General features: G+C 45.7%; 1 protein-coding gene across 3 annotated transcripts in view; it reads right to left on the reverse strand.

Moving 5' to 3' along the window:
• The window catches only part of RUSC2 (RUN and SH3 domain containing 2), a 101,226-nt gene that overhangs the window by 44,018 nt on the left and 31,850 nt on the right, over positions 1 to 25,358 (reverse strand). For 2 of the 3 annotated variants that reach the window (XM_088473206.1, XM_088473205.1), the window contains exons 3-4: positions 3,877 to 4,683; positions 356 to 553 (exon numbers count right to left, since the gene is read on the reverse strand). In XM_088473206.1, coding sequence (XP_088329332.1) covers positions 356 to 553; positions 3,877 to 4,683 — 1,005 coding nt within the window. The remainder of the gene's footprint in view (positions 1 to 355; positions 554 to 3,876; positions 4,684 to 25,358) is intronic. The other variant, XM_088473207.1, reaches the window with a different exon arrangement.

Here is a 25,358-nt window from a genome sequence, read left to right on the forward strand (position 1 = left end):
CTGTATATCATTCGTACATTGCTGGACATCACTCTCTGTATATCATTCGTACATTGCTGGACATCACTCTCTGTATATCATTCATACATTGCTGGATATCACTCTCTGTATATCATTCATACATTGCTGGATATCACTCTCTGTATATCATTCATACATTGCTGGATATCACTCTCTGTATATCTTTCATACATTGCTGGATATCACTCTCTGTATATCATTCATACATTGCTGGATATCACTCTCTGTATATCATTCATACATTGCTGGACATCTTTCAGAACCTCACAACTAATCCTCCCCTCATTCCTTCCCTCCCCAGTACACAGGTAGATCACATGCAGCCGGTCTGCACCATAAAGTCGGGATTGTAAATGGTTGCTGTTGATACTACTGGGAAAGTCGAAGAAATGGTTCCTTCTCGCTATCTTCGTTTCCTGCCTCCTGTCCAGACTGCCAGACAATCCCGCTAAGCCATGGACTCGATCAAGGCCCAGAGGGTTTCGGCGCCTGTACTCCCTCCACTTCAGTGCTTGAGGTGACAAGTGATTGGCTATAAGGTTCCAGAGAGGCAGCAGCAGCAGCCAATCAGTGCAGTGAGCAGAGAAAAGCAGAGATGTGACAGAGGTTAGTGAAAGGATAGTGAGACATAGCCAAATCCAGATCTATGTGTTAGTGATATAACTAAGAGATAACAACACTCAGAGTGGACGTGGGGCATGCAGTCTGTACATGCCAGAAACCGTTCCTGGGTACGTGTGTCACATACATTGTCATGTCATGCCAGTGTACATAAGCAAAGTTTAATATACGTAGTACAGACTTTTTAGGCAGCATATATTTACATCTGTGGCAGACTCAAAAGACCAAACAAGTTTGCGGCAGGACAATCTGGACAGAGGACCTGATTCAGACCCGCTCGCTAAGGCGCGATCGCTCGCTGTGAGTGATTTTCACCCATCTGCGCTTGCGTATAATTCGCAATGTGCGTGCGCAAGCCATTCGTTGCAATCTGATTTTGGTAGCTGGTAAGCCAATATCAGGTCGCTGCTTTGAGTGACAGATAGCGCCGTTTGTGGGTGGTAACAGGGGGGAGTGGATGTGCGAACGCAGGCGTGTCAGTCCCCCAAAACGCTGTTTAAAGGGCATGCATAATTAGCAAAGTAGCGTCATTGAACACATCACCTGCATGTATTTCAGCCCGCACTGATCGCAGTGCTTGCGGCGGGGAAAGGCAACCCCAAGGGCTGCGAGCTGCTCCGATGGCTCACGATGGTCTTGATTAATCATACATTTCCCGGAGATGACGTGTGTTGCGAGTGGCAAGGGGGCGTCTTCAGACACTTGCGAGCGCACTTTGCCGTAGCTCGCTAACACACAGTGGGCGTCCTTACGCGACGCAGTGCGAGCACTTAATTTAAATATCCGGCCCCTTTTTGCCAGCGAGCGATCGCATCTTGCGAGCTGGTCTGAATGAGCTCCAGAATTTGCAGCTCTACAACCCCCATCAGGATATCTTGACCGAACCATCATTCATTATTCAATAATTATAAATGTATAAAGCCCAGATAAAAAGAACAGCAATAATATAATTTATGTATTGAAAATAAGGAATAACATAACCCCCATCCCCCTCACAGGGAAATGTATGGAGTAAGGGAAGCAAGTTACAGAGATGCGGGCTCTGCAACTGTCAACGCTGGTGATATGATGATATTAGAGTGTAGTAGGTGCATTATGGGACTTTTATGCCAATGGAAGTTATAGTAAGGCCGATGACATGTACGTATTATGCTGAGGATTTTATTGGGTAGTTTCTAAATAGTGAAAATTTGGGGCATTTTGAAGGACAAAATACCCTTAAAATCTGCAGTTATAGCCAGTTAGACAATATGCAGATAAACAGTAAAACTAGGGGGTAAATTTACTAAGATGGGAGTTCTATTAAGAAGTGATGTTGCCCATAGCAACCAATCAGATTCCAGGTATTATCTTCTAGACAGGGGTCAGGGAACTTTTTTACCTTTTACCCGAAAATATATTTAGATACACCGACGTTACCCCCTTGATTTGAAAGGAAGGAAATCATACTTTAGTGCCCCCATTTAATGCCCCTGTAGTAGAGCCCCCATAGTTATGCCCCTGTAGTAGTGCCCCCATAGTTATGCCCCTGTAGTAGTGCCCCCATATAATGCCCCTGTAGTAGTGCCCCCATAGTTATGCCCCTGTAGTAGTGCCCCCATATAATGCCCCTGTAGTAGTGCCCCAATATAATGCCCCTGTAGTAGTGCCCCCATAGTTATGCCCCTGTAGTAGTGCCCACATATAATGCCCCTGTAGTAGTACCCCCATAGTTATGCCCCTGTAGTAGTGGCCCCATATAATGCCCCTGTAGTAATGCCCCCATAGTTATGTCCCTGTAGAAGTGCCCCCATATAGTTCTCCTGTAGTAGTGCCCCCATATAATGCCCCCATATAGTGCCCCCATATAATGCCCCTGTAGTGCCGCTTGTACGAAAAAAACACCTTGATCCCGCTCCTGCATCCACCGCCATCCTGTCCGCCTGGTTGCTCCTCGGAACTATGGGAGAGAAGTCAAGACGTCTCTCCCATAGTGCGCGTGGAGAGAGCCGGAAGCTGGAGTTCAGATGAGAACTCCAGCATTGGGCTAACGTGGCGCTGCAGGGAAGGAGCTGGGCGCCCGCTGGTAATAACATCTCAGCGGGCGTCTGGCTTAGAGCCTCCTACGGCACAGCCGGGGATGCATATGAAATTATGAATCATTCTATATTATAGAGTGATTCATATGTATGCCCAGCTGTCCGTCCATTACCCCCAGGAATTTCATTTTTACCCCATGTGGGGTAATTTACCCCTGTTCCCCGACCACTGTTCTAGAAGGTGCTAGATAAATGAGAAATAGAATCTGATTGGTTGCTATGGGCAACATCACTTCTTAAATAGAACTCCCATCTTAGTAAATTTACCCCCTAGGAGTCTATTTATTAAAAGCGATGCTAACAATCTGTACCGCCTCTTACCGCAGAAATACAGAGCTTAGAAGCGCCAGAATTTACCAATCCGGGGCACTTTTTGGAGCCATGTCCAGAAAACCCTGCACCTCTGCGAGGGATTCCTCTCCCTCCACTGTATAGTGTCACAGTACAGTGCGCAATGCGCCAATGCATGCATACAATAGTGCAAGGCGCGGTCCCCAATGCCAGGTATAAGGTAACCTGTATCAGGAACAAAGCTTGTATGGTTTAGTAAATCGTCTTAAGCCTCCATCCCCATAGAGGCCTACAGGGACGGGGGCTAAAAGCGCCAACTAAATGAACACTGGAAAGATCTGATTTCTCCAGTGTTAGGGTCTATTTACTAAGCATTGATAAGAGACAGAGTGAAAAGTGATAAGGAAGTGATAAGGTGCCAGCCAATCAGCTCCCAACTGTCATTTCTCATACACAGCCTGTGAGATGACAGTTGGGAGCTGATTGGCTGGCACCTTATCACTTTTCACTCTGTCTCTTATCACTGCTTAGTACATAGACCCCTTAATCTTATATAATTTTGAGAAAATTTGAGTAAAGCCTTTCCACTGGTGAAAACACCGGATAAAGCTCTTCTTTCAGCTCAATAAATAGAACCCCAAGGGGGAGATGTATCAAGGCTTGGAGAGAAATAAAGTGGAGAAGTTGACCAAAGACACCAATCAGCTTCTGTCATTTATCTAGCACAGTCTATGAAATTACAATTAGTAGCTGATTGGTTACGTCGGGCAACTTCTCCACAATATCTCTCTCCAAGGCTTGATACATCTCCCCTCAAGTCTGGCAAAGTTATACACATACATTGAGGATAAGGGACTTTTCATACCATTTACTTGTCTGGACACCATGATGTTCTCGGGTCTGGACACCATGATGTTCTCAGGGGCTCGTTTAGCTTTGTCCTCCTCACTCCGTCCAGCCTGAGTGGCGTCATGTAGTCCTGTGTTTAACAAGGGCAAGGAGTTGATGGGAGGCAGTCCATGCTTTGACACCTGCGTGCTGGGCTCTTTAAGTGGTTCTCGCTTTACTACTGGCCTTTGGACCTCTATCTTAGGGGAGACCTCATACTTTCGGGTGGGTTTAGCAGCTCCGGGTAAAGTGGTCCCTCTGGCCATTGATGCTCTAAAAGGCAGGAGGTTGGCCGACATTGGGCAGGAACGACTTCTGGGAGGTTGGTTCTCCCTGGCTTTCTCTGGAGATGGAGAGCTGGATGAGCCGGAGTCCATGCTCTGGAAGAACGTGGCGTTGCTCCTGATTGGAGAGTAGCTTCCCAGCGGTGATGGGCGGGTGGTATCGGGAGCTGGTTTCACGCACTGATCATCTCTGATGCTCGTCAGGCCGTCCAGAGGCAGTTTGCCTAGCACATTGATGACTTTGGCGTGACTGCTGCCTGCCTCCGTCTGACTGGCCAGCGTGACTGGTGCCGACGACTGGGAGTCGGACGCATTGTGCTGGCTGGACGATCGGCTGGACAAACCGTACAGTTGGGAAAGGCTGGAGGTGAAGTGGCTGTGCAGGGGGCGAGATTTAGGCTTGCTGAAGTGATGCTGGAATACAAACGGTTGGATTGGTAAGGTGGTCGGGCGTTGGTCCTTGCTGTAGCGGAAAACCGGCTTGGCCTCGGCACCCATCCCTGTGAGGCAGCAAGGGACAATGTAGTTAGCACATTGATCATATAATAATAATAATAATAATAATAATAATAATAATATTACACGCACGAGTCACATGTTCCACCACACAGCGACATCATAAACTGAAGTGTAATCTGCTTCACCCTTCATGGGAGCTTTCCATTTATTGATCAGTACTCTGCCAATGTCTGTGGTCATCTCCCCAATGCACCAGTGAAAACCCACATTATTCTGCTGTATGACCTGGACACCAGGGACGTGCGGTCAGGGTAGGCAGGGGGGGGAGGCAGAGCCTCCCCTGTCATACTCCCTCCCCTATTATACTGCCTGTCATGTTCCAGAGTTTTGATATAAAAACTTTGATTTTATACATGCCACTGACCTCACCACAAGACACCCTACACTCAGCTTTGTCCAAACACTCAACGAATGTGTAAGCTGGACACAGATGAGGTCATCAGGACAAGTGACAGGATGAATTCAGCCTAACAAGGAAGGATTCCCTGAACAAGCAAAATAACATATAAATAGGGTTTGGGCATGCCGAGGCAATACAGTACATACAACATGTCTGGGCAAAACATATTCAACGCACAAGCACACAGCGATATTATTTGCATTATCTTATAGAATGTAAAAGCAACTCAAAGAAAAACTAGAGAGATAATAAGCCTGAACTGAGCATGTGCAGGTCTCCCGCTGCGAGATCACTCAAAGGTCCACTAGGTCACAGCCTGATTGACAGGCTGTGTCAGTTTGGGGCGGGGATTGGATGGTCCGGCCTCAGTTTCCAGAAACGGGCAGCTTTTCCGTCTCATTTTTTTGGAGTGTCAAGATAGCATCTGCGTCTTCTGACGCAGATTTACTGGCCTCTTTGCTGTATATTGGAATCTGGCTCTGCCGGATTCATTGTTGTTTAATGCCTGCAGTACCATGTCTCACCACTGTGCTCTATTCACTGCATTGCTTTACAGCTGCTGCAAAATGTTGTCGCTTTATGCCGATGCAGTCAGGAGGCGTCTAATTACGCCAGACGCGTCTTGCTGCATTTGCATATGACCTGTACAGAACTGCACAGCCGCTTCCCTGAAGTAGTGATGCATACCTCCCAACAGTTCTAACAGCAGATGCGGGACCTCCGCGCGCCTAAGGCGCGCTACCTGATAGTACAGGGGGCATGGCCTAATGGCACGCCCCCGTTTACATCACTGCCGGGCGCAGCCCAGCATCTCCGAGATGCTGGGATGCTCCCGGGCTTCCCCCACGTGTTGTGAATAGAAGCTGTACGCATGCGCACAGCATCTATTCTCGCTCTGCATACACGCTGCTCTGCTATGCAGAGCAGTGGTGTATGCTTCCCCCAACTCACCCCCCCACCGCGGGACACTGCGGCTCGCGGGTGGGACAGCGGGACAGTCCCAGAAAAACAGGACTGTCCCGCTGAATGCGGGACAGTTGGGAGGTATGGTGATGTGCGGTCAGGTGAGGCGGGTGAGGCAGAGCCTCTCCTGTCATACTTAAATCTACTCTAATTTTTTTCTTATCATTTTAATAGTCAAAACTTTGAAGGAAATATTATAAATATCTTCTTTTATAGTCAAAATTCTGGAGTATAAAGTGTATGGGAGGTGAGGCACTGCCTCCTCTGTCAATATTTTCCGCACATCCCTGATCAAATTTCCAGCACTATATCCTGCTGCACCTTTGTATAATGCCCACATGTACCCTCAGGTTCATATATGTGTGTGTAATCTGGCTCTGTTACTACCCAGTGCCTCCCCAGCCATTTACCTCACCGCACGTCACTGCCAGTGCCTCCCCAGCCATTTGACCTCACCGCACGTCACTGCCAGTGCCTCCCCAGCCATTTATCTCACCGCACGTCACTGCCAGTGCCTCCCCAGCCATTTACCTCACCGCACGTCACTGCCAGTGCCTCCCCAGCCATTTATCTCACCGCACGTCACTGCCAGTGCCTCCCCAGCCATTTACCTCACCGCACGTCACTGCCAGTGCCTCCCCAGTCATTTACCTCACCGCACGTCACTTCCAGTGCCTCCCCAGCCATTTGACCTCACCACACGTCACTGCCAGTACCTCCCCAGCCATTTATCTCACCGCACGTCACTGCCAGTGCCTCCCCAGCCATTTATCTCACCGCACGTCACTGCCAGTGCCTCCCCAGCCATTTATCTCACCGCACGTCACTGCCAGTGCCTCCCCAGCCATTTATCTCACTGCACGTCACTGCCAGTGCCTCCCCAGTCATTTACCTCACCGCACGTCACTGCCAGTACCTCCCCAGCCATTTACCTCACCGCACGTCACTGCCAGTGCCTCCCGAGCCATTTACCTCACCGCACGTCACTGCCAGTGCCTCCCCAACCATTTACCTTACCGCACGTCACTGCCAGTGCCTCCCCAACCATTTACCTTACCGCACGTCACTGCCAGTGCCTCCCCAGCCATTTATCTCACCGCACGTCACTGCCAGTGCCTCCCGAGCCATTTACCTCACCGCATGTCTTTGACAGTGCCTCCCCAACCATTTACCTCACCGCACGTCACTGCCAGTGCCTCCCCAACCATTTACCTCACCGCACGTCACTGCCAGTGCCTCCCAAGCCATTCACCTCAACGCACGTCACTGCTAGTACCTCCCCAGCCATTTACCTCACCGCACGTCACTGCCAGTGCCTCCCCAACCATTTACCTTACCGCACGTCACTGCCCTGCAGCTGTACAACTGAATTGGGCCCATAATGGACCACACACATTTTTTTGTTCATACATATTTGTGACTATCGCAAAATATCACAATTTTGAATTCTCTTGCTGCAAGTCCTCAGTTAAGTTTGATTATTATTAATGGCTTTTTTATTCTGCGATGTGCACGGCAGACCTATAACCCCGGGTACCGCAGAGCCCCTGACATTACACTGCGTTTATTCAGGCTGCTGCTATAACGCGGCCACGCGAGAGAGGACGGCAGATTCTGCCCCTGTTGGTTTTGGCAGTGACCCAGATTCTCAGCTCTCCCCAAAATCAGTATTCTCAGCACACAGGATGGAAGAAGAAAAACCGCAGTGATTTCCAGGGAACTTCACAAGACATTTAATAGCAACGGACTAATAAGCCGGATCCTTCAGACAAATGTCTGCAGGGATTTAACGCTATGAAAATACTTTGCTGTTTGATTATGCTGAGCCGAATTTTCCAGTCAATCGCTCAGCACTGTCACATCATCACAGCCTCATTCTTTCACTTACATCACCTTCAAGGGCCGATATTATCCTTTAATACATAATTTACATTACTTGTTGCATGTAGTATCTGGGGAAACAGCTCTCACAGTCTCCCCCATTTGCCAGAAGGGCCGATGGCTCCAGGGTAGAGTTTATTTCCCCTTCATCCTAAGGACCTGGAAGTGACATACAGTGAGGGCGGAAGTGCGATTCCATGCCCATAAACTCCACCTAGTGAAGAAACGTGTCCCCTCGCGGGCTCGCTACGCTCGTCACAAGATTCTACTCCCCTTTTATGCCCACGTGGATGGTAGGGAATGACGTTGGACAGTAGATGATGACGTCAGGGTCCTCTCCACGAAGGGCATCTAGACACTACCATGGGAGTCAGGGCGAGTACCCCCGGCCTCCACCCAACGCCATCGGATACCTGATATGCGGTCAGGGGGAGGGAAGGGGTGGCTGGGAAGAGAGGGGGGTGTGCCACGAGGCAAGGCCCCCATGACTAACAGCACGCCCCCCTTGAAGCTTAACCATGCCCCCTTCACACGCACAGGACGGACTGCCAGGGCTGATGTAAATGGATTTACTGAGTAATGGCGTGATCTGGCCAAGGAAAGAAATAGGGTCCCAGCACAAAATCCCGCAAACAAATGGACTGATGCAGACTACAACGCACCTCGCTCGTAACTGCCTCCCACATTCCGTGCACGGACCTAAGGCCTGATTCGGAGGTGGGCGTAGTAGGGACCTCAGCAGCGTCTATTGGCGGTCGCCCATCTGAGACTTTATGCAAATGGCGCTGCAGCCCCTCCTCTTACCAGGGAAGTCCAGGACCAGAGCATTGTGTCCCTCCTGGAGAGGGTCATGTTGGGAGGTATGTGGTGAGGGCAGTTAGCAGTTGGGGTAGAAAGGGTTAAGGGCAAGCAGCAGTTGTGGTAGAACTGGGGGTAGATGGGGAGTTGGGGCGGGCAGAGCTGGGAGTAGGGAGGGGTAGGTGCAGACAGTAGATGTGACAGTGCTGGGGTCAAGGGGTGGCCTAGGGGCAGGTAGTGTTGGGGGGTAATAAGGGGCAAGGGTAGATAACAGCTGTGGCACTACTAGGGGGCAAGGAGGGGGTTAGGGACAGGCAGTGCTGGGTGTAGGAAAGGGGCAAGGGTAGATAGCTGGGGCAGTATTGGGGCAAGGAGGAGGTTAGGGACAGGCAGTGCTGGGTGTAGGAAAGGGGCAAGGGTAGATAGCTGGGGCAGTATTGGGGGCAAGGAGGAGGTTAGGGACAGGCAGTGCTGGGTGTAGGAAAGGGGCAAGGGTAGATAGCTGGGGCAGTATTGGGGGCAAGGAGGTGGTTAGTGACAGGCAGTGCTGGGTGTAGGAAAGAGGCAAGGGTAGATAGCTGGGGCAGTATTGGGGGCAAGGAGGTGGTTAGGGACAGGCAGTGCTGGGTGTAGGAAAGGGGCAAGGGTAGATAGCTGGGGCAGTATTGGGGGCAAGGAGGAGGTTAGGGACAGGCAGTGCTGGGTGTAGGAAAGGGGCAAGGGTAGATAGCTGGGGCAGTATTGGGGGCAAGGAGGTGGTTAGGGACAGGCAGTGCTGGGTGTAGGAAAGGGGCAAGGGTAGATAGCTGGGGCAGTATTGGGGGCAAGGAGGAGGTTAGGGACAGGCAGTGCTGGGTGTAGGAAAGGGGCAAGGGTAGATAGCTTGAGGCACAGTGAATGAAGAGGGGCTGCGGCAGAGGCGGGAGCAGAGTGAGGCAGAGGAACCGGAGTGTGGGTGTGTGAGCCGGGAGCACAGGGGGGCACAGGAGGAGTGACTGCTATGAGTCTGTCTGAAACAGACTCTGAATGAGTGCGAGGTTCGGGCGGCAGCTGCAGAAGCGGATACAGAGGGAGGAGGAGCCGCAAGTACTATGGGGATTCTGGGAGCTGTAGTGAGGAGAATCTGCCTGCGGTGATTGGCCGCTGCGGCGCAGCACACAGGACAAACAGCGCTTCCTGCAGCACCTGCTCAGCTTAAAATATCAGGTCCCCAACTTCCTATAGCGCATATTTTGCGATCACTGCTCTGTGTACGCAACCGCTTTCACTGACACATCTGCGACACAGCCAGGGAGCCCCACTGTATTATTAATACCCTTCTGCCTGTGTGCATCTGAATTAATAACTGTGACTCTGCACTGGGGCAATCTGGATTGACGTACGGTGCGACCGAGACACGTGCGCTGTAGCAAAAATCACTCCACTACCTCCCACACCGGCAGTATATGCAGATCTGAATCAGGGGCCTATTCATTATCCCTAAAATAGCCCGGTAACAACTAAGATACACTAGTTCCGCATTATTTTAGCTACCGGGCCATTCATCATCAGGGGTCCAAACAGGAAACCCTGATATTCAGCAAGCTCAGAAAATTTACATTTTTCGGAGTTTGCCTGCAGGAACAAGCGCCATCTTCAGACGGCGCTTGTTCTCGTAGCCCCTCTCCTTACTATGGGAAGGAGTTCCGGGAATGAAAAGAGGATTCGAGCGGATCCCTCCGCCGCCTTCTCACAGACTACCCGGTGGCTGTGCGCATGCGTGTTCTCAGGTCACACATGCAAAGATGCCGGTTACGGGGATAGGTAAGTAACGAAGCTACTTCTGTAGCTGCTCTACTAATCAGAGCAGCTGTCCCCGCACCGGAGCAATGATAGTACAGCCAATGATAGTACAGCCAATGATAGTACAGCCAGTGATAGTACAGCCAATGATAGTACAGCCAGTGATAGTACAGCCAATGATAGTACAGCCAGTGATAGTACAGCCAATGATAGTACAGCCAATGATAGCACAGCCAATGATAGTACAGCCAATGATAGTAAAGGTTGAGTCTCCCATATCCAAATATTCCGAAATACGGAATATTTTCAGCATGACTGAGATAATGAAACCTTTGATTTTTGATGGTTTAATGTACATAAACTTTGTCTAAGGCACAAATTATTAAAAAGATTGTATAAAATAACCTTCATGCTGTGTGTATAAGGTGTATATGAAACATAAATGAATTTCATGTATGTACACAAACTTTTTTTGATGCACAAAATTATAAAAAATATTGTATAATATTACCTGCAGGCTGTGTGTATATTTGGGTCCCATTTCCAAGACATTTCATTATAATATGGAATTATTCCAAAATACGGAATATTCCGATATCCAAAATACCCCTGTCCCAAGCATTTTGGATATGGGAGACTCAACCTGTATAGCCAATGATAGTACAGCCTTAAGTATCCCCCTCGGCAAAGTGGATACTTAATTATCAGGGGCCATACTGCCCCCAATGATGAATAGGACCCTCAGTCCCTAAATGTGGATATTCGCTGGTACGTTGCATTGTATACATCTCTGTATCTGGATGGCCCCTATCTGTATTATTATTAGTATTATTATCCCCCTGAATAAGCTACTAGTGATAGTACAGCCTGAGTAACCTACTAGTGATAGTACAGCCTGAGTAACCTACTAGTACAGCGATAGTACAGCCTGAGTAACCTACTAGTGATAGTACAGCCTGAGTAACCTACTAGCAATAGTACAGCCTGAGTAACCTACTAGCAATAGTACAGCCTGAGTAACCTACTAGTGATAGTACAGCCTGAGTAACCTACTAGTGATAGTACAGCCTGAGTAACCTATTAGCGATAGTACAGCCTGAGTAACCTACTAGCAATAGTACAGCCTGAGTAACCTACTAGCGATAGTACAGCCTGAGTAACCTACTAGTGATAGTACAGCCTGAGTAACCTACTAGTGATAGTACAGCCTGAGTAACCTACAAGTGATAGTACAGCCTGAGTAACCTACTAGCAATAGTACAGCCTGAGTAACCTACTAGTGATAGTACAGCCTGAGTAACCTACTAGTGATAGTACAGCCTGAGTAACCTACTAGTGATAGTACAGCCTGAGTAACCTACTAGTGATAGTACAGCCTGAGTAACCTATTAGCAATAGTACAGCCTGAGTAACCTACTAGTGATAGTACAGCCTGAGTAACCTATTAGCGATAGTACAGCCTGAGTAACCTACTAGCAATAGTACAGCCTGAGTAACCTACTAGTGATAGTACAGCCTGAGTAACCTACTAGTGATAGTACAGCCTGAGTAACCTACAAGTGATAGTACAGCCTGAGTAACCTACTAGCAATAGTACAGCCTGAGTAACCTACTAGTGATAGTACAGCCTGAGTAACCTACTAGTGATAGTACAGCCTGAGTAACCTACTAGTGATAGTACAGCCTGAGTAACCTACTAGTGATAGTACAGCCTGAGTAACCTACTAGTGATAGTACAGCCTGAGTAACCTACTAGTGATAGTACAGCCTGAGTACCCTACTAGCAATAGTACAGCCTGAGTAACCTACTAGTGATAGTACAGCCTGAGTAACCTACTAGTGATAGTACAGCCTGAGTAACCTACTAGTGATAGTACAGCCTGAGTAACCTATTAGCGATAGTACAGCCTGAGTACCCTACTAGCAATAGTACAGCCTGAGTAACCTACTAGCAATAGTACAGCCTGAGTAACCTACTAGCGATAGTACAGCCTGAGTAACCTACTAGTGATAGTACAGCCTGAGTAACCTACTAGTGATAGTACAGCCTGAGTACCCTACTAGTGATAGTACAGCCTGAGTAACCTACTAGTGATAGTACAGCCTGAGTAACCTACTAGTGATAGTACAGCCTGAGTAACCTACTAGCGATAGTACAGCCTGAGTAACCTACTAGCGATAGTACAGCCTGAGTAACCTACTAGCGATAGTACAGCCTGAGTAACCTACTAGCGATAGTACAGCCTGAGTAACCTATTAGCGATAGTACAGCCTGAGTAACCTACTAGCGATAGTACAGCCTGAGTAACCTACTAGCGATAGTACAGCCTGAGTAACCTACTAGTGATAGTACAGCCTGAGTAACCTATTAGCGATAGTACAGCCTGAGTAACCTACTAGTGATAGTACAGCCTGAGTAACCTACTAGTGATAGTACAGCCTGAGTAACCTACTAGTGATAGTACAGTCTGAGTAACCTACTAGCAATAGTACAGCCTGAGTAACCTATTAGCGATAGTACAGTCTGAGTAACCTACTAGCGATAGTACAGCCTGAGTACCTACTAGCAATAGTACAGCCTGAGTAACCTATTAGCGATAGTACAGCCTGAGTAACCTACTAGCGATAGTACAGCCTGAGTAACCTATTAGTGATAGTACAGCCTGAGTAACCTACTAGTGATAGTACAGCCTGAGTAACCTACTAGTGATAGTACAGCCTGAGTAACCTACTAGTGATAGTACAGCCTGAGTAACCTACTAGCGATAGTACAGCCTGAGTAACCTATTAGCGATAGTACAGCCTGAGTAACCTACTAGTGATACTAGTGATAGTACAGTCTGAGTAACCTACTAGCAATAGTACAGCCTGAGTAACCTATTAGCGATAGTACAGCCTGAGTAACCTATTAGTGATAGTACAGCCTGAGTAACCTACTAGCAATAGTACAGCCTGAGTAACCTACTAGTGATACTAGTGATAGTACAGTCTGAGTAACCTATTAGCAATAGTACAGCCTGAGTAACCTATTAGCGATAGTACAGCCTGAGTAACCTATTAGTGATAGTACAGCCTGAGTACCCTACTAGCAATAGTACAGCCTGAGTAACCTATTAGTGATAGTACAGCCTGAGTAACCTACTAGTGATAGTACAGCCTGAGTAACCTACTAGTGATAGTACAGCCTGAGTAACCTATTAGCGATAGTACAGCCTGAGTAACCTATTAGTGATAGTACAGCCTGAGTAACCTACTAGCAATAGTACAGCCTGAGTAACCTACTAGTGATACTAGTGATAGTACAGTCTGAGTAACCTATTAGCAATAGTACAGCCTGAGTAACCTATTAGTGATAGTACAGCCTGAGTAACCTATTAGCGATAGTACAGTCTGAGTAACCTATTAGCGATAGTACAGCCTGAGTAACCTACTAGCGATAGTACAGCCTGAGTAACCTATTAGCGATAGTACAGCCTGAGTAACCTACTAGTGATAGTACAGCCTGAGTAACCTACTAGCAATAGTACAGCCTGAGTAACCTACTAGTGATAGTACAGCCTGAGTAACCTACTAGTGATAGTACAGCCTGAGTAACCTACTAGTGATAGTACAGCCTGAGTAACCTACTAGTGATAGTACAGCCTGAGTAACCTACTAGTGATAGTACAGCCTGAGTAACCTACTAGCGATAGTACAGCCTGAGTAACCTACTAGCGATAGTACAGCCTGAGTAACCTGCTAGCGATAGTACAGCCTGAGTAACCTACTAGCGATAGTACAGCCTGAGTAACCTACTAGCAATAGTACAGCCTGAGTAACCTACTAGCAATAGTACAGCCTGAGTAACCTATTAGCGATAGTACAGCCTGAGTAACCTACTAGCGATAGTACAGCCTGAGTAACCTACTAGCGATAGTACAGCCTGAGTAACCTATTAGCGATAGTACAGCCTGAGTAACCTACTAGTGATAATACAGCCTGAGTAACCTACTAGCGATAGTACAGCCTGAGTAACCTACTAGCGATAGTACAGCCTGAGTAACCTACTAGCGATAGTACAGCCTGAGTAACCTATTAGCGATAGTACAGCCTGAGTAACCTACTAGCGATAGTACAGCCTGAGTAACCTACTAGCAATAGTACAGCCTGAGTAACCTACTAGTGATAGTACAGCCTGAGTAACCTACTAGTGATAGTACAGCCTGAGTAACCTACTAGTGATAGTACAGCCTGAGTAACCTACTAGTGATAGTACAGCCTGAGTAACCTCCTAGTGATAGTACAGCCTGAGTAACCTACTAGTGATAGTACAGTCTGAGTAACCTACTGGTGAAAGTACAGCCTGAGTACCCTACTAGCAATAGTACAGCCTGAGTAACCTACTAGTGATAGTACAGCCTGAGTAACCTACTAGTGATAGTACAGCCTGAGTAACCTACTAGTGATAGTACAGCCTGAGTAACCTACTAGCAATAGTACAGCCTGAGTACCCTACTAGCAATAGTACAGCCTGAGTAACCTACTAGTGATAGTACAGTCTGAGTAACCTACTAGTGATAGTACAGCCTGAGTAACCTACTAGTGATAGTACAGCCTGAGTAACCTACTACCAATAATACAACCTGAGTAACCTACAAGTGATAGTACAGTCTGAGTAACATACTAGTGATAGTACAGCCTGAGTAACCTACTAGTGATAGTACAGCCTGAGTAACCTACTAGTGATAGTACAGCCTGAGTAACCTACTAGTGATAGTACAGTCTGAGTAACCTATTAGTGATAGTACAGTCTGAGTAACCTACTAGTGATAGTACAGCCTGAGTAACCTACTAGTGATAGTACAGCCTGAGTAACCTACTAGTGATAGTACAGCCTGAGTAACCTACTAGTGATAGTACAGCCTGAGTAACCTACTAGTGATAGTACAGTCTGAGTAACCTACTAGTGATAGTACAGCCTGAGTAACCTACTAGTGATAGTACAGTCTGAGTAACCTATTAGTGATAGTACAGTCTGAGTAACCTACTAGTGATAGTACAGCCTGAGTAACCTACTAGTGATAGTACAGCCTGAGTAACCTACTAGTGATAGTACAGCCTGAGTAACCTACTAGTGATAGTACAGCCTGAGTAACCTACTAGTGATAGTACAGCCTGAGTACCCTACTAGTGATAATACAGCCTGAGTAACCTACTAGTGATAGTACAGTCTGAGTAACCTATTAGTGATAGTACAGTCTGAGTAACCTATTAGTGATAGTACAGTCTGAGTAACCTACTGGCGATAGTACAGTCTGAGTAACCTACTAGTGATAGTACAGTCTGAGTAACCTATTAGTGATAGTACAGTCTGAGTAACCTACTGGCGATAGTACAGCCTGAGTAACCTACTAGCAATAGTACAGCCTGAGTAACCTACTAGTGATAATACAGCCTGAGTAACCTACTAGCGATAGTACAGCCTGAGTAACCTACTAGCAATAGTACAGCCTGAGTAACCTACTAGTGATAGTACAGCCTGAGTAACCTACTAGTGATAGTACAGCCTGAGTAACCTATTAGCGATAGTACAGCCTGAGTAACCTATTAGCGATAGTACAGCCTGAGTAACCTACTAGCAATAGTACAGCCTGAGTAACCTACTAGCAATAGTACAGCCTGAGTAACCTACTAGTGATAGTACATAGTACAGCCTGAGTAACCTACTAGTGATAGTACAGCCTGAGTAACCTACTAGTGATAGTACAGTCTGAGTAACCTACTAGCAATAGTACAGCCTGAGTAACCTATTAGTGATAGTACAGCCTGAGTAACCTACTAGCAATAGTACAGCCTGAGTAACCTACTAGCGATAGTACAGCCTGAGTAACCTACTAGCGATAGTACAGCCTGAGTACCCTACTAGCAATAGTACAGCCTGAGTAACCTACTAGTGATAGTACAGCCTGAGTAACCTACTAGTGATAGTACAGCCTGAGTAACCTACTAGCGATAGTACAGCCTGAGTAACCTACTAGCAATAGTACAGCCTGAGTAACCTACTAGCAATAGTACAGCCTGAGTAACCTACTAGTGATAGTACAGCCTGAGTAACCTACTAGTGATAGTACAGCCTGAGTAACCTACTAGTGATAGTACAGCCTGAGTAACCTACTAGTGATAGTACAGCCTGAGTAACCTACTAGCGATAGTACAGCCTGAGTAACCTACTAGCAATAGTACAGCCTGAGTAACCTACTAGCAATAGTACAGCCTGAGTAACCTACTAGCGATAGTACAGCCTGAGTAACCTACTAGTGATAGTACAGCCTGAGTAACCTCCTAGTGATAGTACAGCCTGAGTAACCTCCTAGTGATAGTACAGTCTGAGTAACCTACTAGCGATAGTACAGTCTGAGTAACCTACTAGCGATAGTACAGCCTGAGTACCCTACTAGCGATAGTACAGCCTGAGTAACCTACTAGCGATAGTACAGCCTGAGTACCCTACTAGCGATAGTACAGCCTGAGTAACCTACTAGTGATAGTACAGTCTGAGTAACCTACTAGTGATAGTACAGCCTGAGTAACCTACTAGTGATAGTACAGCCTGAGTAACCTACTAGTGATAGTACAGCCTGAGTAACCTACAAGTGATAGTACAGCCTGAGTAACCTACTAGTGATAGTACAGCCTGAGTAACCTACAAGTGATAGTACAGCCTGAGTAACCTACTAGTGATAGTACAGCCTGAGTAACCTACTAGTGATAGTACAGCCTGAGTAACCTACAAGTGATAGTACAGCCTGAGTAACCTACTAGTGATAGTACAGCCTGAGTAACCTACTAGTGATAGTACAGCCTGAGTACCCTACTAGTGATAGTACAGCCTGAGTAACCTACTAGTGATAGTACAGTCTGAGTAACCTATTAGTGATAGTACAGTCTGAGTAACCTACTGGCGATAGTACAGTCTGAGTAACCTACTAGTGATAGTACAGTCTGAGTAACCTATTAGTGATAGTACAGTCTGAGTAACCTACTGGCGATAGTACAGTCTGAGTAACCTACTGGCGATAGTACAGCCTGAGTAACCTACTAGCAATAGTACAGCCTGAGTAACCTACTAGTGATAATACAGCCTGAGTAACCTACTAGTGATAGTACAGCCTGAGTAACCTACTAGCAATAGTACAGCCTGAGTAACCTACTAGTGATAGTACAGCCTGAGTAACCTACTAGCGATAGTACAGCCTGAGTAACCTACTAGTGATAGTACAGTCTGAGTAACCTACTAGCAATAGTACAGCCTGAGTAACCTACTAGCAATAGTACAGCCTGAGTAACCTACTAGTGATAGTACAGCCTGAGTAACCTACTAGTGATAGTACAGCCTGAGTACCCTACTAGCAATAGTACAGCCTGAGTAACCTACTAGTGATAGTACAGCCTGAGTAACCTACTAGTGATAGTACAGCCTGAGTAACCTACTAGTGATAGTACAGTCTGAGTAACCTACTAGCAATAGTACAGCCTGAGTAACCTATTAGTGATAGTACAGTCTGAGTAACCTACTAGTGATAGTACAGCCTGAGTAACCTACTAGCAATAGTACAGCCTGAGTAACCTACTAGTGATAGTACAGCCTGAGTAACCTACTAGTGATAGTACAGCCTGAGTAACCTATTAGCGATAGTACAGCCTGAGTAACCTACTAGTGATAGTACAGCCTGAGTACCCTACTAGCAATAGTACAGCCTGAGTAACCTACTAGTGATAGTACAGCCTGAGTAACCTACTAGTGATAGTACAGCCTGAGTACCCTACTAGCAAAAGTACAGCCTGAGTAACCTACTAGTGATAGTACAGCCTGAGTAACCTCCTAGTGATAGTACAGCCTGAGTAACCTACTAGTGATAGTACAGCCTGAGTAACCTACTAGTGATAGTACAGCCTGAGTAACCTACTAGTGATAGTACAGCCTGAGTAACCTACTAGTGATAGTACAGCCTGAGTAACCTACTAGTGATAGTACAGCCTGAGTAACCTACTAGTGATAGTACAGCCTGAGTAACCTACTAGTGATAGTACAGTCTGAGTAACCTACTACCAATAATACAACCTGAGTAACCTACAAGTGATAGTACAGCCTGAGTAACCTACTAGTGATAGTACAGCCTGAGTAACCTACTAGTGATAGTACAGTCTGAGTAACCTATTAGTGATAGTACAGTCTGAGTAACCTACTAGTGATAGTACAGTCTGAGTAACCTATTAGTGATAGTACAGTCTGAGTAACCTATTAGTGATAGTACAGTCTGAGTAACCTACTAGTGATAGTACAGTCTGAGTAACCTATTAGTGATAGTACAGTCTGAGTAACCTACTAGTGATAGTACAGTCTGAGTAACCTATTAGTGATAATACAGTCTGAGTAACCTACTGGCGATAGTACAGTCTGAGTAACCTACTAGTGATAGTACAGTCTGAGTAACCTATTAGCGATAGTACAGTCTGAGTAACCTACTGGCGACAGTACAGTCTGAGTAACCTACTAGTGATAATACAGTCTGAGTAACCTACTAGTGATAGTACAGTCTGAGTAACCTCCTAGTGATAGTACAGCCTGAGTAACCTACTAGTGATAGTACAGTCTGAGTAACCTCCTAGTGATAGTACAGCCTGAGTAACATACTAGTGATACTAGTGATAGTACAGCCTGAGTAACCTACTAGTGATAGTACAGCCTGAGTAACCTACTAGTGATAGTATAGCCTGAGTTGCCTACTAGTGATACTAGTGATAGTACAGCCTGAGTAACCTACTAGTGATAGTACAGCCTGAGTAGCCTACTAGTGATACTAGTGATAGTACAGCCTGAGTAGCCTACTAGTCATAGTATAAAGTGAGTAACATACTAGTGAAAGTACAGCCTGAGTAGCCTACTAGTGATAGTACAGCCTGAGTAGCCTACTAGTGATACTAGTGAAAGTACAGCCTAGTAGGACTAGTAGCCTACTAGTGATAGTACAGAGTGAGTAAAAACTACTAGTGATAGTACAGCCAGAGTAAAACCTACTAGTGATCTGAGTAACCTACTTAGGATAATACAGAAAATCCTGTATGGTGCACTCGGGGTCCTGCATTTTTTTCTTTTCGTTAAATCCCCTCACTATGCACATTCTATTCTGCATTAAATACAGGTGTAATGGAGAGATAACCGTTACTAATTGCTGCCACATTCTTTTTATAGTTTCAGGAAGACTTTGGGCTAAATTTACTAGGTTAAAGGGTCTTCAACTGTTTCAGCCACTGGATTTAGAGGGGCCATGAAAAAATAAAAACATGCTCGGTTTTGTATTAAATATAACTGACCCTTTATATTCATCGGCCAAAACTGCTGAGGACGTGACGGCTTTGAATAGTGCCATAGTAAATTTAGCCCTTTGAGATAAAGAGAAAGACTGATTTTGGGTGGCAGGCAAAGCCGTGAAAGCCTAATGCGAGAAACCATTGGGTTAATATGGCAGCTCATGTGTCTGCAAGCAGGGGCGATATCTGAATCAGGCTTCCCTTCCCCATATGGACGTCTCCGAATTGCGCAGAGCTTTTGATACACGCCCACGACACTCCCCTGACACTCAAGACAGGACGGTTCCATGTGCTCGCATTGTCACCACCCCAAAACGCTCAATATCACAGAAATACAGATCCAACCAAGTTCTATACGGCTCAGAATAGGACGAAGATCAGCAAAAATGTGAAAAATTTGCATCTGCATTCTGCGCTGTGCGCAAGAACGCTATCTGCGGCCGTGCTCAGAGACCTGTCCGACTCAGACACAGCCCTAGAGAAGCCAGACATGGAATAAGTTCCATAATTACCATGCATGGGGTGAAAATCATGCACATCACGGGTTGTACATACAATACAGGTGATCCGGGATGGGTCTGATACCTGGGGCTGTGAGAACAGTGTAACCTGAAGACGGGGTCTCACGGGGGCTGATGTTACTCGGTAACCAGCAATCTCATTATACAAGACACAAATAGACACAATAATAGGAAGACCAAAGTCACCGGGTCCAGCACCGTGCAGGAATAGATCATAGAATGGCAGGGGATAGCAAGGTGGTGATAGCATTATCTAATATAGCATTATCTAATATAGTATTACCTAATATAGTATTATCTAATATAGCACATTATCTAATATAGTATTATCTAATATAGTATTATCTAATATAGCACATTATCTAATATAGCATTATCTAATATAGTACCTAATATAGAATTATCTAATATAGCACATTATCTAATATAGTATTATCTAATATAGCATTATCTAATATAGCATTATCTAATATAGTATTCTCTAATATAGCATTATCTAATATAGTATTATCTAATATAGCATTATCTAATATAGTATTCTCTAATATAGCACTATCTAATATAGTATTCTCTAATATAGCATTATCTAATATAGTATTAAAGGATTGGATTAAGTATTAAAAAATCAAGGTATCTTTAGTAAAAAAAAAACACTTCCATTTCTATCTGTTTCATTATGAGCCCAATTTATTAAGCAGAAAAATTAGATCAATTCTTCAAAAACAGCTGTTTTTTAGGGTTGCAGCATTTTAGGGTAAAGAGGTCATTTAACACAGGGATTATCTGCTGTTGTCCCTCTCTTACTGATTACAAACCAGTCCTCATAGCTTTCTGTGTGTACCGCAAAATCAGGTTGGGTATGAAATACAGGTCGGGATGGGATGCCTGCTGTCCAACAGCGGTATCCCGATGCTCGGTATCCCGACAGGGGACTAAGTATACTAACCCTCCCCACTTCTCCCCATAACCCTCCTTTCTTGCACCCTAACCCTCCCCGTTAGTACCTAAATCTAACCCTCCCCCCTTGGTGCCTAAACCTAGCCGTCCCCCCTTAGTGCCTAACCCTAACCCAGTGGTGCCTAACCCTAACCCCCCCCCCCAAAAGCATAACCCTACCCCTCCTCAAAGCATAACCCTAACCTCTCCTCAGTGGTGACTAACACTAACCTCCCCCCCAAAGCATAACTCTAACCACCCCCCCCCAAAACATAACCCTAAACTACCCTCAGTGGTGCCTAACCCCCCTTCCCCCCCACGCGGCTAATAGCTAAGGCGCGCCCTGGTGTACCTCGTTCAGGATGGCAGCTGTTGAGATTTCCAGTGTCGGGATACAGACTGGTGTTGGCATTTCAACGCCTATCTTTAGTCCCGGGTCGGGCTTCCAATGCCGGGATTTCAACGGCCGGCATACTAACTACATCCCTGCAAAAACACTCCATCCTCAGGCTGGGACCCATTAGCCTACCTGTGTTAACCTGCGCTTGTGCTGTCAGATTGCCGATTGGAGAAGCCGCATCCAAACCCGGAAGGTATGCTTTAGTAATCACCTTACTATTTCCTCACCTTATTGTAACAGTGTATGCCCCATAGTAACAAGGAACACACATTTTGGGGACTTTAATAGTAATAATAATAATCAATAATTGATGAATAAGCCCCTAAATCTTGTTTTTCTACTTTGCAGATGTCGGCATTAGGGAGGGATTCCCAGGAAAGAAGTGATAAAAGACAATTCAATTGTTGAACAATTTCTGTAATAATCAAAGGCTATTTAGTGGTCTGTGTGATTCATATCATATTAATTCACTGTGACGGGTTCGCTTTATGGGGGAACGTGTAACGGTTGTTTCAGGCGGGGGTGAGACAATGTAGCACCGGGGCAGCTGACTGCTCATCCTAAGGAGCTAGGAACCCAGGCGCTTGTGAGTTGACGAACCTTTACAATCTATAGGCGACTGATTGAGGTAGTTAGCCTCATAACAAAATTGAGATAAAAGCAAAAGACAGTCGCATACACTAAATATACTCAAGCCAACAGGTCAAATTAATAACATTTATTATGGAAATTAAAATATTGCAAAAGACCATAAATGTGATCTAAACAATTAAACCATAAAATAGTATGATTAACTAACTCATACAAATATACATATGCCTACATGTAAACAGTTAAAAAGTCTTCATCAAAGAGTAGGGCTCAAAAGTATAAATTCTCTCCAAGAGGAATAATGAATAAGATTTGTATTAGAAAAAATTTACCAAAATAGACAAATGATCCTTGTGGAAACAAAATAACCTTGGACTCTAGTCCTTTGTAACAGTAAATGGAATGAAAATGAGGTGCCTGTACCCGTGTGGTATACCTCTCCACCCAACCAGCGGGGAGCTACTCAGTAGGCTGTAAGTCACTCCCCGCTGGTTGGGTGGAGCAGTATATCACACGGGTACAGGCACCTAATTTTCACTGCATTTACTGTTACAAAGGACTAGAGTCCAAGGTTATTTTGTTTCCACAAGGATCATTTGTCTATTTTGGTAAATTTTTTCTAATACAAATCTTATTCATTATTCCTCTTGGAGAGATTTTATACTTTTGAGCCCTACTCTTTGATGAAGACCTTTTAAATGTTTACATGTAGGCATATGTATATTTGTATGAGTTAGTTAATCATACTATTTTATGGCTTAATTGTTTAGATCACATTTATGGTCTTTTGCAATATTTTAATTTCCATAATAAATGTTATTCATTGGACCTGTTGGCTTGAGTATATTTAGTGTAACCTCCAATCTATGCGACTGCTCATCCTAAGCTGTTAGGTACAATGTCAAAAACCTGACAGCTATTTCGGTGCCATCCTGACCAACTTTCTCAAGGGTTGCCATATGTGCCCCAGGGTGTCCTCAACACTGGTCACTTCCTCTCACACTCGCTTCCAAGACTTTGCCCGATGTGCCCTCATCCTCTGTACTATTTATGTAGTCTCCATCTGTCTCCCCAGTATTACACATGCCCTATATATGTAACGCTTAGCAGCCCTCCTCATAACTCTCTGCTCATCTACTCAACCCCTACTTCATGTATCTTTCCCAGTTTATTCTCCACCTGTTACCCCCTTCCTCTTAGTATGTAAGCTGTTACAGGCAGGCAGGGCCCTGCTCCCTCCTGACCTCCCCCTAGCATTGTCCATGCCGCCATGTCCCTATAGGGACTCTGACACTGTTTGCTCGTCCCTACACTGGGTCATCGAGTGTCGGACTGATTCCCCCTTATTGTGCTAACCAGTCTTTGGTGCTATAGTGATGTTATGCGCTTACACTATGGTTACCTGTTGTGTAATGTACTTAATAGAAATGTGCCCTGACTCCCACGTTTTGGTTTTGGTTCTGGATTATCTTCGTGTTTTGGTTTTGATTTTGTATCTGTTTATTTATTTTTTTTAAACAATTAAAAAACATCTAAAATCCTGTCATTTGGACCTGTTTACATGCATTCCAAAACCCGAGATCGTTTTTTCAACCCGAGATCTGAGCTGACATTGAACTCAGTGGTGGGAGCCGCAGGGTATCTAGAGTTTATCCTGCGGCTCCCACCATTAAGTACAATGGAGGAGCCGTTCATTGGCTGAGAGGCGGGGCCTGACCTCTCTCAGCCAGTGACCGCACAGACACGGAGCTTCGAAGGAGGAAGCCGCGCCTGAGCTCTTCATTCGGGAAGGAATAATCATTCTGGTTAGAATGATTATTCCTTAGTGCGATGGTCGGGTTTTTCGTTTTCTTATTTTAACCCATGGATGCCTACTGGACAAGGGGACCACTGGAGGTAATATAGGTGAGTATGTGTGAGTGTGTATGTATATATGTATGTATGTATTAAATTATACTGTGTAAGGTGTGTGTGTGTGTTTCTTTCAATATTTCTTTGCAGGTGAAGTACAGGTCCCAGTGGGCCCTTAATGCCCCGCCTGCTGGTACTTGTGGTTCTCCAAGTACCAGCATGCGGGGGAGGCTTGCTGGGATCTGCAGTTCTACTGGAAAGACAATGTTTTAATGCTTCTATTTTTACACATCACTAACACAATCAACCCGCCACCCACCGCCCAGGGGTGGTGGGGATAGCCCCGGGCTATCAGCCTAGGCTAGGGGTGCCCTGGAGAGGGAGACCCCTTTATTGGAGGGGTCTCCAACTCTCCTGGGATCCCTGGCCTGGGCTGACTAGCGGTCAGGGCTGATGCTGCGGCTGGAATACCCGGTGATAGGGCTCCCCTGGCTGTGGCATCAGTCCCCCTTTAGAAAGGGTCCAGGGCTGGTTCTGTGATTTACAGGGAGACCCTACGCAAATTTTTCCCTGTAAATCCAGAACAAGCCTTGGTTCCCATAGCCCAGTGCTGGTTGCACTGAGTACAGGGAGACCCTACGTCATTTTTATCCCTGTACTTAGTCAACCAGACATGGGTTTGAGCAGTCCGGGGCTGGTTCTAATTTGGGGGGGGGCTCACATCAAATTTTTTCTAACTTTTAACTGTTTAATTACTTTTTCCAGTCAGATATATCTCACTGATGTCTGCATGTATCTGTGTCAATCTGACCTGCTCATGCTCAAATCGAAAGCATGAAGCAGGTCTATTCTACTGGGGATTTGAAGTCCGATTTTGAGGTTGATTTCAAATCGAATGATAGTAAAGAAGGGTTTTGTGTGTTGGGCTATCTAAAAGTACCGATGTTTTTCCGATGGTTGATTTGAGGCCGATTTGACTAAAAAGTCGATTCGTCCTTTAGTAAATACCAATAATCAAAATCGAATACAAATCGAATGAAAATCGCACCTCAAATCACTCAAAATGCCAAATCAACCTTTAGTAAATTTACCCCTAAGGGTCTGATTCATCACTGATAACTATTGCGATTACGCACGCAGTCGGCCAATTGCTGCGTACTGTGCATGTGTATGCATCGCAGT

The sequence above is a fragment of the Taudactylus pleione genome, unplaced genomic scaffold (genome assembly GCF_031769625.1).
Source record: "Taudactylus pleione unplaced genomic scaffold, aTauple2 ptg000131l, whole genome shotgun sequence".
In the NCBI taxonomy this organism is placed as follows: domain Eukaryota; kingdom Metazoa; phylum Chordata; class Amphibia; order Anura; family Myobatrachidae; genus Taudactylus; species Taudactylus pleione.